Source organism: Polypterus senegalus, chromosome 6 (genome assembly GCF_016835505.1).
Source record: "Polypterus senegalus isolate Bchr_013 chromosome 6, ASM1683550v1, whole genome shotgun sequence".
Classification (NCBI taxonomy): domain Eukaryota; kingdom Metazoa; phylum Chordata; class Cladistia; order Polypteriformes; family Polypteridae; genus Polypterus; species Polypterus senegalus.
Genome location: NC_053159.1, coordinates 95148795 through 95165856, shown reverse-complemented (window position 1 = coordinate 95165856; position 17062 = coordinate 95148795). Strand labels below are relative to the sequence as shown.

Sequence of the window (17062 nt, the reverse complement as noted above, 5' to 3'; positions counted from 1 at the left end):
GCTCTATTTTCTGTTATTTCAATTAAATTGTTGTCTCTGCTATGTGACAGACATTTAAATAAGAATCTAATTGTACTGTGCATGACAAACCCAGACTTGAATAATACCACCCTATTTACACAACAGTGATTCCAAAAAACATTGTAAACAATACGCATTACAACTGAATGCACTGCAAATGTATGGGTTTCCAATGAGAGTAACATACAGGTAATTCTTATAAAGAGACAGGTGTGACACCTTATTATTCCTAAGTGGTTTTGCTTCAGTACTCAATATTTTTAGCTTAGACTATGTGTATAGGCCAGGGAAAGGAACAAATACTAAAGTTACACCCTGTTAAGCCTACTAGGTAGGTCAATTAATATACTTCACCAAATAAGAGATCCAAAAAGTCTTGTATTCTTGAAGAAATCACCACTAGTAAAACTTAGTTGGCTTGCTTATTAAATTTAGAACAAACACATTTTTATTTTACTCATCACTGATTGCCATAGCAACAGTATAACTAGAATAACTAGAAAAAAGAAAAAACTGCAGCACAAAAATAACACACTGATTTTAAGCCTGATATTTCAGACTGATGTCCAGGTGACAGCAACTACCCATTCCATTTTTAAGGTTAATATGGCATCTGTCCTCAAGCCCAGCAAAAGAGAAGCAATTTCCATTGACAAGATGGCATGTTCCTTGCAGCTCAAGGCTACTTACTGTTGCATTATAGATGAAAATCAGCGTCAAAGTGAGTCCAATAATGTGCAGCTCCAGCTGGTTTTAGATTTTGTCCAAACTACTCTTGTCACTTTTTCTTTGCTGGTGCTTTACCTGGAAAAACAAATTTTAAGTAAAAAGGAAAAGCAAGACAGAGTGTATTTATTACTGCCTCCCTCTTGGTTATACAACAGTCTTTCTGTACAGACAACAGCAATTACTGACTTAACAATGATCTTAAGTAAGGTTCTCTTTTTAAGCAAATGAGTCAAACTCACTTGACAAAGAAATGCAAAAATATTATTAAAGGATGTAAAAGGATTCTTCACTTCTTTTTTCTCAACCCCTACTTTGTATGTGTCTTGATAAGCTCACATGAAAAGACTTCCCTAAAGATGTTTTTTATACAATGGTCCAAGACTGCACTTAATATAAACAAATCATATTTAGCAAGTACTGTACTTTATGCCTCAGTTTTTCATAGAGTAAATTAAACTTGCCTTTGGCTCCTTTGCCTTTTTTGCCTCCTTTCTTGCCTTTTTTGCCACCCTTCTTACGTTTTGCCATCCTTCGTTCTCTAAAACGCCTCCAGTAGAATTGAATAAGAACTGCAGCCTTAGTCATAAGGTACAGTTTATGCTCCAGTGCTTTCTTCCTCTCCATAATAAGGCGCTGTCTCTCCAAAGCTTCCTTGTACTCCACTTCCAACACAGCAAACCTCTGCTTCAAATCATCCATTTCTGCCCTCTCTTGTATGAAGAAACCATTTATTTCCTCAAAATCCATATGCATTCTCCTTAGCAAGTCTTCCTTGTCTTCTATAAGACCTTTAATCTCTTCTTCCACTCTAAAATTCATCTTCCTGAGAATAATTTCTGCATCCCAGTTATCATCAATTAAGCGAACAAGTTGCTGTTTCACCTGTTCAACAGCTTGCTGCAGGTGGATTTGTTTTCCATTAGAAACTTGATGGATTGCTTTGACCTTCCGATGTGCAGTAACTAATGTTCGCATATTCAACTTCTCTGCCTTTCTCTGAGAGTGCTGAGATGATCTTTTTACCAACCAGATGTCCTGATCTAGCATGGAAATTTCTGAATCTTTATTTTTAACTGCAAGAGCAAGTTGATCCTCCAAATCCTTTACAATTTTCATGTTCTTCTCACGTCTCAGCATCATCTTTTCGAGGTAGTAATTTTTCTCATCTTCTACAGGTTTTCTAGACCGCTTTTCAGAGAGAAGGCTGCGAAGCTGAGTAAGTCCTCGTCCCAGCTCTATTGCAGCAGTGCCCTTCAATGCCCCCTTTTCTTTTAGAGCTTTACAAGTGACTGGGTTTACTTGAAACAGTCGCAGAATGTTTCTCAAAGATTGGCAAATAGCTTCCTTTAGCTTTACCACATGTGGGTCACGCTCTTTGCCCTCCTTTTGCTTCAAAAGATTCTTCAGACGGTCTTCTAGGCGGTGGTGCTCCTGTAGAATTTTCAAAAAATCCTCTCCCAAGATGTCTCTCAATTGCTGTAGATTCTCCAGGCAAAAAGGCAACAGGAGCATAAGTAATTCAGTCTTTTTGAGGGTTTCATCCAGTATTGATGTAACATGTTTGTGCCTCCTTGAGGAAACATGTTTGTGGGTATTTTTTGGTTGATCCATGGTAGAGCTTAAGTCCTAAATGAATAAAAATAAATACATGTTTAGGATTAGGTGCTTGGATAGTACACAACTAGATGATTTTCAGAACTAGCATTAAGAATAAATAGTAAGTTACGTAATTAGACAGTCAAACTACCTCTTAAAACTGTATATATTATCACCATTACTAATTAAAAAAAAATCACAAAATCAAGAATGGGATCAGTCGTAAAAGGCAGGAACATAAATATGTGCTGGTCTTCTCCTCTAGTTTGGAAGAGCTGTAAACACAAACTGACCCCACCCACTGAAATAACCACAAAAATACTCCAGGATATCACCCAATGGTCTGATAATCAGGACAGGTTCTGAGAAGATTAATGAAAGAGGTGTGCCAACAGTGCATGACATAAATATTTGTTTGCATTTAGGAAACATTAAGACCAAAAGGCTTTTTTCCAGTATGGCCCCAACTCATTTATCTTGCTTTCAGTATTGATGTACTATATATGCATTCAACAAATTATATTGCGGAATCATACTGTTAAAAATGGTTACTTAATTTTTCAATGCATTTCTTCTGTCAGGGTGGCATGGTGGTGCAGTGGTAGTGCTGCTGCCTCACAGTTAGGAGACCTAGGTTCGCTTCCTGGGTCCTACCTGCGTGGAGTTTGCATGTTCTCCACGTGTCTGTGTGGGTTTCCCCTGGGTGCTCCAGTTTCCTCCCACAGTCCAGAGACATGCATTTTCGGTGGATTGGCGATCCTAAATTATCCCTAGTGTGTGCTGGGTGTGTGTGTGTGTGTGCCCTCCGGTAGGCTGGTGCCCTGCCTGGGGTTTGTTTCCTGCCTTGCACCCTGTGTTGGCTGCGATTGACTCTAGCAGACCCTGTGACCCTGTAGTTAGGATAGAGTTATGTCAAAATGCTGTACTGTGAAAAAAACTTTATAAAGACATTTCTTAAGAAAAGTAATGCTACTAGGATGATCTACAGCCCTAATAAACATGAGCTGGATTAAGTAGGTCTGGGAGATGAACGGATGAATGCTGCCATCAGGATTTGATGAAGTCATAAAACACAACTGATGTGTTTAGGTTTAACAGATAATATGTTTATGGGTCAGTACTGTCATGTGTACAGAGTACAGTGAAATTCTTACTTACATGTGCTAATCAATATACAAAATGTTGCCACTCTCAAGAACCATTATTAGCAAATATAGCAATCTTACCTTGAAACTACCACCTTCCTTATCTGATAGATCTCAGAACAAAATTCCATATCCTCTTTAACAACTTTAGGGTGTAATAACCAATGGGTGAAAGCTACACAAATGTGATAAATAATACCTCTTCTTCAACAATTGGACTGTCACACACAATTTCATTTTAAAGAATGTGTGTCACATGTGGTAGCATTTAATATACCTTTGACAGCAGTGAAACACACAGACTCACCTAGATAAAGTAAGACCATTTATTAAAACTACAGTACAAATATCAACTAAAGGCATGGTATTTTTTTTTAATAATGGGATAAAATCATGACAGGAAAAAGAGAGCTTTTTAAAAAGTATGCTGATTATTATTATGTGCTTAAAAGGTTGTCTATTATTTCTCTTCTGCAGAATTTTTTGCTGCATTATTGCCTGTTGTAATGTATGTTTGCACTACCGTAGTTTTATCTAGATAACCAACTTTGACTGTTAAATTGATAACTACCAACAATTTATAGAATTATGGAACCTGCCATTTTGACATCGGAATTTAACGACTTTGTCTGTCGAGGCCTGAAGTGTGTCACAGTGTCACTGTCTTATCTTTGTCGTGATTTGTTGTATAAATACTAAAGGTAAATGAAACACACCTAAATAATGAACTATCAGTAGTGTATTGGATAACAATATTTTTAGTTAGGTTAGGAGAAGAAACAGATTCTTGCTGCTACTCATCCATGAACATTCTACATAAAGTTGGCAATGGGATAAGCACACATGCAGTAATCCACGCCCGCTACTCTCAGAGTTTGTTCATATGTCTTACTAATAGCCATGGTGAAATACGCACTAACAGGGAACTGGTAACACCAAATTATTATGAGCATATGGGTCACATTAAGGATGACCATGCTTTCTTAGCAACTTACCTTTTCTACCTCTGGTTACCTTAATATGCATTGGAATAATATACAGGTTCCTCACTGCATCTGGTGCATGGTAGAAGCCAACAACGGATGATGTGCTAGTTTATCACAGGTCACACTTAGGCACTAATCTATATGCACTCAGGGGAACCAATTTAGAAAAACACACGTTTGGGATGCAGGAAGAAAACTAAAGTAACTCTGGAAAATCACACACAATCTCTAAATGGGTTATCATTCAAACTCCATAGGGTCAGTCTTGAATTCAGAATCTTGCAGGCAGTAGCTGAGTGCCCTATTGACCATCTGATAACTGAACCTCAGATCCACTAGGTCCTGTAAACCAAAAAATAATACAGAATCCATCCTGACTATGAAATAGTGGACCAGATACAGTATTCATGTTGAACACATATACTTTGTGGATCTGGAAATAATGATTATGACCATACTCTCCATGATAACTTGTGGGGTTTTGGGTGTACCATTATGTCTCTGTATTTGCAAAGCAAGATGTGGGCATTGGGCTCTACCAAAGGTGTTCATTATTTTTGTTGTGCAGTTACACTGTAAGTCTGACTAGGATAATAATTCATACATAAGGAGTATTTATGAAGCATCCTACGCTCACTCCTAGATAGGAGTTCACAGACACCACAATTTTTACGGCAATCCCAGCTGCAAACTGGCATTTATGAAAGACTTTTGTAGTTTCTTTGGAAACCAGGACAACTCTGCAGTTTTATGGTAATAAAGTTAACGCTTCACCACAAAGATAATAACAGTATTTAAAGTAGGAACGAAAGACCTAATAAGGTAGGATATTGCGCTAAACCGTACGAAATTGTTGCCACTTTGCAGTGTAACACCAATGGTCCTGAGGATCGTGGAAAGCAGAGCTTAACATTGTTCGACCCCGTATATCTTCAGGGTAATATGATGGCTATACAATATATAGTTTGCACCCACGAACACCTGTGTGTAGTGATACTGTGATCTCGTTTGCGATGCACATACAGTACAAATGTATCTGCACTTGGGACAATTACTCTTTACGTGCATATCGAGTTTCAACTGAATGCATCTTGCTTTAAAATCACCTCGTGTGGGGTAATATACTATAATCTGCGTATTACCTCACGTGTTGTAAGAGCGTTCACCGTTAAAATGTGTCACATAACCATGCATTTCCGAATTCGCTATTATTAAGTCTAATCTAGCTGAAAATGTTACCTAATAGACAGGCCACTATAGGCAGTGAACTGCATACGCGCTCATTTCGTACTGAATTGCCCAAGAGCTGTTTAGTGTTTTCTCATTAACCTTTGACCTCGACAGTCTTTAGCACAATCTGTTGGCTCGGCCGAGAATCACAGTGCACGATGGGTAACGTAGTTTCTCGCGTCACCGTTCGTTACCGCCAAATTTGGCACTGCAACAGAAGGAGAAAATGTCACCGAGAATACACCATGCAGCGCAAGACAAAAACGGACCATGGTATCCATTCTTAATTGTTTCCAATCTTAATTAATTTAAGGTTTTACCATTTATTATAACTATTGGTAAACGGGGTTGAACATCCGTTCTAGTAAAATGTTAAAAGTTTCGCTTTATTTGTGCGAACGAGTAGCCTGCTCGTTAGTAAGTGTCACGACTGACAGAAAAAAACGTGCATTTACTGTACCTTTTTTTCTCATATTGCGTAATGGTTAAGTTGCCTCTGACACATTACTGCTGCGTAAGGCAAAGTGTGAAGCTTATGGTGCAGCTGCCACAGAATGCGGGCGTTTATAAGATCAGGTGGTTGTCACGGAGAGCAAGACAGATCTCGCAAGAGCCACTTGTGCTCTGCTGTTTGATTCATTAATTGATTTTCAAACGCGCACAGTCCAGTTACTTACATATTGGTAAAGAACTGAATGACAAAGATGCCTAAACAAAAAGAAAAACGCAGCCTACATCATTTTTTTGAACCTACTTATTCCAAATTATGGGTTGATCGGGTAAACATGTCAAAAGTAGGTTTCCTTCATATTCTCTCCGTGCTTACGTGGGACGCCACCACCAAATCCCACTCCCGATGTGCATGTGTTTGATTGGCGCTTCTGAGATTTGAACCGTCCAGATTCATCCTGTTGAGTATCCGATTTTTTAAAATTAATTGTCAATAATAACAATAAAATTACAATACAAACAAGAGCACTTAATATTCGGCAACTTCAAATAAAAACATTTCCGGGGTACAGGCTAGAAACAAATACAGTTTATAAAATAATTTATTTAAACATGGATAAAGTCCGCATTGTTTTCATATTTTTCCATTTTGAAATAGTTTGTAGATAAACTTTAACATCCATTTTAAAATGTTCAAACTCTGGATTTTATTGCAGACCTCATCATTATGTGCGTACAGCGATGGCAAATATAATAATTAAGTTAAGTACAAATTACAATTATTATTTTCAGTGGAATTGTAATTTAACATGTCTATCTCTTCAAAACCGGTGTCTGCATTAGTCAATTTTTAATAAGTTTGTAACTTTATCTAAAGGTTTTTTATAGTGGACATAACTAAAACAAATGCTGAATAGATTCAAAAACATTGTTACAAAAGATACATTTGCCATCTATTAATTTTAAATCGCTGAACAACATACAGGTTAAATTTGATTAATTATCTTAATTATGACCTCCTTAACTTAATCAGTTGTACAGTACTTATGGAGTATCGTCCACAGTTTTTCCCAATTAATCTTTTTTCCAAATAAAGAATTCTAATATACTGAAATGGCAAGAATGTGGTCATCTTACAATAAATACCTTAAAATGTATTGTTACATCCATAATTCAAAACTATCTTTCCCTGCAATTTAATGTAAACTGTAAATTCTCTAAATATTTCTATTAGACTGTCACCACAACGTCTTGGGACAGTCTGTATTTTTATTAGGAATTCCATTTATTACAGTACAATATTCCCTAAGATTACATAAATATTATATATGCTATTCAATTCCTTATAATTATATAAGTCACCATTATCATTTAGTTTTTGTTTAACCCAAATTATACCATTTTAAACCCAATTTTCAAATGATAAAAATGTATTCCTAATTTTAATTTATTGTTCCACATAGAGAAAAGTCAAGCAAAATGACACCTTTTATTGGCTAACTAAAAAGATTGCAATATGCAAGCTTTCGGGGCAACTCAGACCCCTTCTTCAGGCAAGATGTAATAGAGAAACTTGAGTTCCCTGTTTTTATATACACACTAGGACAAGAAACAACATTGGTAAATCTTTAAGTGAGAAATCTTAAATGTAAAAAATTAATAGACTCCTTCAGGCTAGGGTTCATTTAACAAGAGAGAAGAACAATGTATGCTCCAGATAGTAAAACTATGAGAGGAAAAGTTATGCTTATACATAAGTAACCATGTAACTTATGGTCTGTTTATGGAAACTAGCAGTTTCAAAGCAATGTTTCCCACATCAAAATTAAAATTAATTAATTTAATACCACTGAATTTACTCTCTTTATTTTTCAAATAAATTTGAATTCATCATATTTTAAAAATAGCATTAGCAGTTTTAAAGTGTAAAGTATTTATTCCTCCTCCTGACAGAGGATAATATAAATAATATCTCTTCTAAGATAAGGGGGGTTATTCCTTCAAATGAAATTAAAATGTTAAGAGTCAGTTTTTCTAATAAGTAAGGTTGGTATCCAAAACAAATTAAGCATAATTCAGTCCAGATAAAACCTTAGATTTAGATAAAAATATTCAACCCTTTAAAGAGAGGTCTCAATCAAGACATTTTCAAATGACTATAGGAGAAAAATTTAGATAATTTCTAATATTTGAATCTTGGAAATTGTAATATCAAGATAATTATATCTTTAAGAGGGATATCACAAATGGAAAATGAACATTTCTCAAGACCAATTCATCAATTCAGGTTTGCTAATATTTAAAGATAGACCATGTACAGAAGAAAATGCCTATATACACTGAATTGCCTTCTCAACTGCTGTCTGATTCCTTAAAAAAACAGTGAACATTTACTTTATCTATCGTGTATGTTAATAAGCTGAAACTCTTCCCTTTAATATGAGTACACATTATTTGTGCAACCAGTAAGAACAAAATTGGACTTGTGGGACATCCCTTTTGAATTCCTCTACAAATATTACATTTATAGGAGGTTCCATGAGCACATTTAACTGAATTGTTAAATTTATTATATAACGTTCTTAATACTTTTGAAAATATTAAGCCCAATAAATGGAGAACTTCAAAAATAAAAAAAGTCACTTATGTCAAATGCTTCATAACAGTCCAAAAATAAAATAAAGCCGTCCTGATCAATAAATTTGCTGTAATCCATAAGATCTAACACCAGTCAAATATTGTTACTATGTGTCTTCCTTTTATAAAACCCAACTGTAACTCATAAATAATTGAGTCAAGGTTTGTTTTAAGTCTCTCTGCAAAAATAGATACATCATTATTAATCAAAGTGATAAGTTGCCAGTTGTCAGTCAACAAAGGGGTCTTTATTTGGCTTTTTTATTACAGGTATTAAACTCTGAGTCATCAACAGTAATAGGACTTCCTTTATCGATTAATTCATTGAAAACCAAATGAAGAAATTCTGCCAAATCGTCTTAAAATGCTTTATAAAACTCAGCAGTTAGTTCAATGTTTCCAGGAGATTTTTTAGCTAAGTTAATTATAATTTAGTTATTTTCAAGAATGTGTATCTCTTTTTCACTGTAATACAGTTATTTTCTATGGTTTTTATGTTTTTTTTTAATAATTTTTTTAAAATCACATTTTTATCTAGAATGTCTATTTCTGCTATATAACTTACCATAAGAATCTGATACAGTTTTTGAAATTACTACAGGATTTTGAGTTTCACATCCATTTAAGTTTATTAAGAGTTGTATATTTTCTATTATTTTTTTCCACATTGTAAAAATGTTTTGATTTTTTACACTTTTTCTAACCATCTTTTTCCTAGACCCAAAAAAAGCTTATTTCTGCTTCTTCAGAGTATTATTGGTTCAGTTTAATTTGCAGTGTACATAGCTAATTTACCTACAGCTGTTTGACCTTTATTTTTGTTATCAGTAAAATTATAATTTGCCTTAGTTAAAACCTGTTCCTTTATTCTTTTAGCCTTTGCAACGTCATTGCTACATTTTACTGCAGCTGATTTTATACTTCATAAATTACTGATTTTTGCTATATAAATTTGAACATTGGGCTTGTCACCAACATGCTGATATAATTTCTTTGACCTTCCGTTTAAAGTCATCATTTTTCAGTATCCTGTTATTAATCTTCCAACAGGCTTTAGGGACTTTTATACGTCCATTTTTACTCATATTAACAGAAAGGTTAATTGCTTTGTGATCAGTTGGCGCAAGTGGTTTAATAGAAACCTTATTAGCTTGTCTTTCTATTACGTTTGAAATTAATCAAACCTCAATCCTTGATGGTATAGATCTGTTCCTGTTGTACCATGTAAACTCATTTAATCCTAGATGTCTAAATCTCCATATATCAATAATTCCCAAGTTTTGACATAGTCTGTTCAGTGCCTTGTCAAAAGGGGAACATCTAGTAGATACAGGGAAGCTGTCCATGGTAGCATGGAAGACTGAGTTAAAATCATCCCCTAAAATAATTTCACTATCTTGAAACTTGTCCTTCCTCTTAGCAACTTCTTCAAATTACAAAAACAATGATTGTTTATATTTTTTTCCCCAGTAAGAATATTTTCCCATCAAGATCCTATGAAATTTACTACTAATAACGTTACATTTAAGTATACCTTAACCTTAATGCAACACCTCCAGCATGGTTACTACCAGACAGCAACCAGATATCGCCACCCTACTGTTTCTTCCAAAATTGAAAATCTGAAGAGTAAGCATGTGTCTCTTATAAAAGTAAAAATCCACATTAAACTTATACAATACAATAAAGAGCCTTTCTTTTTGTTGAATACACATGGCATTAATAGAGAAAAGTGATAAAGACATAAAAGAAATATTAATTAAAAAAAGATAATCCTTCACTCTCATAAAATCTGAAATATATGTAGCTCAGTTGTCCTTATTTCCTATATTATATGTAACTAATATTGGAAAGAGAGAGAATTATATGTACATGTACACACAAACATACACATATTGTACATGTGCATATACTGTATATATGCATACATACATACAGATATATAATTAAACTATTATTTAAAAAGCAAACAAATTCAAACATCTGTTGCATTTCAACAACTGTAATAATAATTCTTAAGCCAAAAGTATATATTTAAATTTAGTGCAACATATAATTACTAATCACTGCATGAATCCAAATCTCTTTTCTCCTCCTCATTTTGTCTTTACTTCCACAATGTTGTAATGGCCATTCTTCCCACAAAGTAGGCTCTTTGTACTCTCTTCCTGTCTTCTTTCACCAGAGGTCATAGCACTTTATGCATTGTCATGTCAGTCAAAGTCAGTGAGTTGCAGTCACACTGGAGAAAGTCGCAACCCTTTACTCTTTTCCAAATAAGATCACGAGTAGATATAATGGTAAATTGGATGAGAGTTTTTATCAAAGCCTGTGAACAATATCCACTTAAGTATGTAGTCTTTCCTTGAGCCCAGGAATGCACACCCCCACAGATATGTATCACTATATTTTTAATGTGCTCCTCCATCTTCTCGGAAATATCTTGTGAACTTGGGTTCCATTTCCTGCAATACCATTCCACTTCATTTAATTTCTGCTTAGGCTCAGGTGTTTTTTTCCATATAATATTAGTTCCTTCCTTCATATCTGTCATATCAGATTTTAAGTCCATTGCTACATTCTTTGTGAATTGTACTGTTTTGTTTTACAGTACATTTTTTCATTATTTGTTGAAATGTTTTAAATCACATTTTTCGAGTAATCTACACATTCCTTTAGAAAATAGTGTCAGAATATTATTCTTCAACTCTAGAAGAGATGACTGTCTTTTGTATTCTTCATACATGTTTTTTCTGGAGTGCCAGACTTGACATTCGTATCAGGCAGTTGTACGAGCTGCAAATTACCTGAACTCCTGTGACTTTCAAAAACGTATAAGTGCTCAGTCTTGGAATTAGCTTTAACTTCTTTTCTTACATCTGCAGGTAGGTGTCTCATCCCTCTCTAAAGCAGTTGCGTTTTTATGTGTGTTTCTCTTTTCAGTTGTTTATACCAGTACTATTGTCGGAAATATCCATCGTAAACTGAGATTTCATTGTACAGCTCCATTCACTTAATCAATTTCAATTTATATATTGGAAAATATAGAAACACTTAAAAACTTAACAAATAAATTAGTAGAATATACTGTAATAGTTTTTCTACTCTAAATGTAATGATCTCTCCTAACTAATATTCTGGGGAAAAGACCCCAAATCTTTTTGATTAGAAACACATGGGTCATCTAGTCACAGTTTTGCTGATCTCCCTTAAGTGTGGGTTTATGTGCTTGAGTTGGTTCCACGATGCATGGAATCTCATCAGTATTTATTCATTACCCGGCGACCTTAAAGTGAAGTAATCATAGGTGAAAACAACTATACATCCATTTTCTAAACCTGCTTTATCCCAAGCAAGTTCATAGGGAAGTTGGAACCTATCCCAGAAGGCGTAATCTGTACAAGATAGGAGCAATCCTTCAACAGTGTTCCAGTCCATCCCATGATGAAACACAATAGGGCCAGTTTAGCATCGCCAAGCCACCTAACTGGCATGTCTAAGTTTTGTGGTCACACAGCGGCACACTTGGAGATGGATGAAAGATAAATGAATGAGAGCATTTTTTGCTTTTGTCAATTTCATATTTAATCAGTTTTTCTTTCTTGTTTGTTTAAGAATTGTGTTGTTAACAATTACTTATGAATGCTTGGAAATTCTTTCTTTCTTTCTTTCTCATCTGACTCACAGGTATGAGAAACCCCCTCAGATAATATACCCTTGTGACTGTAAATATTTGACGCAACTATTCTTATTATGTACTTCTACCTCAAGAAGTAAATCATTACATTACTTATTAACTCCCTGATTTGTGGAATCTTATGCTAATTCAGACTTTTTTTCTCATTGATATCAACCTAGTGATTCTCCTTCCAGTTTATGACATTTTGCAAAAATTAATAGAATTTTTTTCCTGATGCTTTATATAAATACAGTGCAAATGTGACCCAATTAGGCAGAATGCAATACTTCAGTCTGTAGTGAAGTAATTTAAAAGTAAGTAATGAAATATTTTATGTCAATTACAAATATGGCATACCCTATTTGATCAACCCACTTATTTAGATTTTGTTGTTCTGGGGACGTTGACAATGGGAAAGGCACTATATCAATAAAATAAAATGTGTCATCATCAATCTGGGCAGCACTGGGCACAAGGCAGGAACCAAATCCTATAAATGGTAGCCATTCCAGCGCAGTGCACCCTCATGCACTTGTCCATATGAGTCCAATTTAAAGTTAACCTAAGGTGCAGATCTTTGGGATAGAGAAGTTAAATAAACAAAATCTACTTTGTATGCAGATACATACAGAGGAATATTTCAAACAAAATAAAATGACTAAAACTGCAAATAAATAAAAATACTGTGAAATGTGACAATAAATAAATAATGCTGGCATGAAATGTGAGTATAAATAATTAAATGTATCATGAAATAAATATTTTGTTGCTCAGGTATATATGTTTTTAATTATTTCTTAATTTATTTCTTTCAGTGACACCACATACAACAAGAAATGCACCCTGAAATTAAATTGTCACTATCACTCATCAGTGTTGAGAGGACAGGTGCTAGCAAGTACTCATTTTGGACTTAAATCATCCGTTGAGTGGACAGAATGAGGATTACAAATATGAGGAAACTGTCTTCAAGTCGCGATTGGCTATAAAGGTGAGTGTTGTTGTCTCTCAGTTGTAAGGACATGAGTCTAATACCTGTCTTCGTGAAACCTGCTGTAAGGAAAGAATGTGCATCCTGGCTGGGAAAGAGAAGGATTCATTTCCCGGACAGAAGCCAGAGTGGAACGGCAAACAAATTGGCCAGCGGGAAGAAGAAATAACTTTGTGTCCAGCCGGTATCATTTGACAGAAGCAGACTAACAGAAGTTGAGAATCGGGAGCTGTTTCATCCCCCATATGACAGGTGGCACTGGTCCTCGTGTGGGGACCCAATTGGGACCACCCACAGGGATGCTTGGGATTGGAGCCAGAAATGCAGCCATGTCAGGGGTCCCTACATTTTGTTAGAAGCCGTTGTTGGTGGAGGACCTCCCTTCTTTTTCTATGGCCCAGAAGTGCTTTCCAGAAGACATTGAGTGGCACCAGAAGCATTCCCGGGTCCGGTATAAAAGGAAGCCCACTGCTCCACATTAAGGAGTCAGAGTTGTCAGGCAGTGGGCAACACTCAGCAGAGGTAGTAAGGCAGAAGAATTCTGTATTTATTTTCTAATTGAGGCAGACATTTACACACAGTACAATTGAACCCTGCTTTTCAGGGAACCACTTAAAAAATTGTTAGTATTAAATTATTAAAAGCTAGATTAGCTGAAAGATTTAGTATTTAATAATGTTTCTTTTTTATATTTTTACAATAAAGATACAATGTATTTTTTAAATTGGCATAATTGTTTTTTAAAAATGGTAAATACTGTAAATTACATATATACAAATATTTATAAAATAAAATGTAAGCATAACAAACATATGCTTTTTTTGCAAAATAAGTGTTACTTCACAAAACATAGACAGCACTGTCATCACCATTAAAAACTGTGTGAAAAAATATGGGAAAATATTAAACATGGAAATATTAAATCAAAGCAGATAATAAAATCTTAAATGAAAGTAATGTAAGATTAAGGAGTTAATGTAATCACCAGTTTCAAAGATTAGTACATCAAGGCAGTTGTAATTATAATTCCAATTAATATACAATTAATTGGGCACTTCTGCGTGGCAGCATAGCACTGCTCCATATAGCTTTAAGTCACCCAGATGGGAACCTCTCCAGTCAGAACCTTTAAAGCCACTTTACTCTTTTTTCACAAAACAAAGCCTAGCAGCTCCTAATGCCCCTCTATCACAGAATTGTCAAGTGTGTTAACAGCTGGCCTGCATACTAAGATATTTGACCCACTCCTCTACATCTGGCATCTTGTACTGTCACCCAGTGGGTTGTAGGGTTTCAATTCACCTCCTTTAAAATGGTAAGTCTTTTTGGGACCATAAGCTGCCCATACCAGCTCCAAGGTGTTTAACCACTTGCGAACCCTCTTTACTTTTTTAATAGAGGGTCTGACATTTCAGATATCCTTCATGCAGGTTACACCTCTCTCTTTCTCTTGTATTTGCATCACTGGATATTATTGTTGAATCAGTACTAAAGTTTTGACTTTGGTATCTATACCAGCTTTTGGACCTCAGTACCAGTACTAAAATGGTTTTAAAGGAAATAACAAACAATTGTAAAACCCCCCAAGCCCCCAATGTGTTACACCAGCCTCCCAGGTGTGCTGCATAATTACGGGGCTGCTCTGCTCTCAACTGTTTTCTCTTGGTGCAGTATGATGATTTCCATTATGCACTGGAATAGCTGACAGCAGCATGTGGTATTGCTAGAATAAGAATAAGCACCTCCAAGTCTGATGTAATTAGTTGGATTTCTTTTGTTTTCATTAATTGAAGTTGACTGCCTCCTTTAACATTTTTTATGTTAAAAAAATGTTTATGTTTAGTAATAAAGATGGTGGAAAAGTAGTAAAAAGATTTATAATCATATTTCACCTGTAACAGCAACTATTTGCAAACGCATACAATCCAGGAAAAGTATGTACAGGTTGGGAAGATGATTGAAACCTAAAAGAGATGAATAGTAAAACACTAATTTGTCCATACACTTCTTTTTGTTCAGCATCATAGAAAGGCTGGAGTGTACAATGGGAACAAAGCCTGGAATGGAAATTGACCTCAAGTCTTATGGAGTTTTTATAGACCTCTGCACTTCATTTTAATGTTTAATTTCAGGCTCCTGACAGATTTGAAGTGTGAGTTTGGTGGTAGTTAGCAGATATATGGTTCTCGTCTTCTTCATTGCTAATCTAACACTCACATTAAGATAAGATATCATAGCACTTGTTAGCTTTACACCCTTTTGTCTCTAGCTCTACACCAGCACAACCATGGAATGACACACTGAATCCTATTCTAAATTATTTCTGAAAGTGGGAGTCATTGGGTTATCCAAGGAGCATTATTTAAGGCCTAGTTGACACCTTGCCTTATGCAAGCTGTTGCCACATTTTAAACTAGTGGTTATGTGGGCACCAAATGGTAGCTGCTGATGTTTGTTCCAAGCAATTTCTTAATCTGAATCCATTTTTTAACATTAATTAAAATCTGTCTGGTGTTATTGCTTGTCATGCATTTTCTTGTCTATCTCTACAGTCACATGTATCCACTTGCATATGTCAAATAGTAGAGTCATGGGGAACCAAAGACTCAGCAGCTCTGGGACAAAGTGCAAGGCCATCACAGGCACACTCATGGCTTCTGTCTGTTGTTTGTGGAACAGACCCCAGCTCCCTCCCAATTGCAGCCATTCATGAAGTCTGTTTAATTCAATTCAGAGTGGCAGGGAGGTATAGTCCATTTTGGTAGCATCATGCAGCAGACAAATCAATTGTTGAGGAAGGATCTTCACCTAGTCATCTATTTTATAACATAACATTAATCAAATTCAGGGTTAGCAGGAGCGTAAGCCTATCCTGGCAGTATATTTGGAAGAAGACAAGAAGGAGCATTCACGTCCTCTGTTTTACCCCAAACTTAATTTAACATAAAATAACATAACATTTTCAACAACTTAAAACAAATTCAGGGTTTTGGGTGTCCACTTAGTCACTAATTAACATTATCAGTGTGGGAAAAAACTGGAATACACGGAGGACAACAAAGAGGCATGGGGAGAATATGCAAAACCCATACACACTGGGTGTGAGGTTCATATGAAGGACACTTGCCCCATGAGGCTGTAGCACTAAACACTGTGCCACACTAATTAATCTTCCTTTGTTTGTTAAGGTTGTTCCCAATTATACAGGTAGGGCTATGTTTTAAATTCAGGCTCCTGAAGCTGCATGGAAATAGTATTAACCCTTGCAGCAATCAAAATTTCTACTTTTTTAATTTATAATATAAAAAAGTTAGTGCAGCCCAAGCCAAACTAACTGAATCTCTAGGAGGAAAGAAGTAACCCAACTTAAATTTGGTGCAGGCTTCAATGTGACATATTCCTGCACATTTTAATGACACTTACTATTTATAAATGTAGAAGACATAATTTCTTTATATTTTCGTTTTTACTTACCAATACAATAAAACATTTTCCCAGGGGTATCCATAGAATGTTTTTTTTGTGATGGCACTAATTACAGTTCAGAAAAGGAGACAGACTGTGTTATTTGTTCCTCTATTATAGCACTGAAACACCC

The 17062-nt window shown here is 35.3% G+C and overlaps 1 protein-coding gene across 1 annotated transcript; it reads right to left on the bottom strand.

Moving 5' to 3' along the window:
- Nucleotides 1-1137: 1137 nt before the first annotated feature.
- Nucleotides 1138-2361, bottom strand: LOC120530644 (dynein regulatory complex protein 10-like). The gene has a single exon (XM_039755066.1). The coding sequence runs from the start codon at nt 2359-2361 to the stop codon at nt 1138-1140; it is 1224 nt and encodes a 407-aa protein (XP_039611000.1).
- Nucleotides 2362-17062: the final 14701 nt, after the last annotated feature.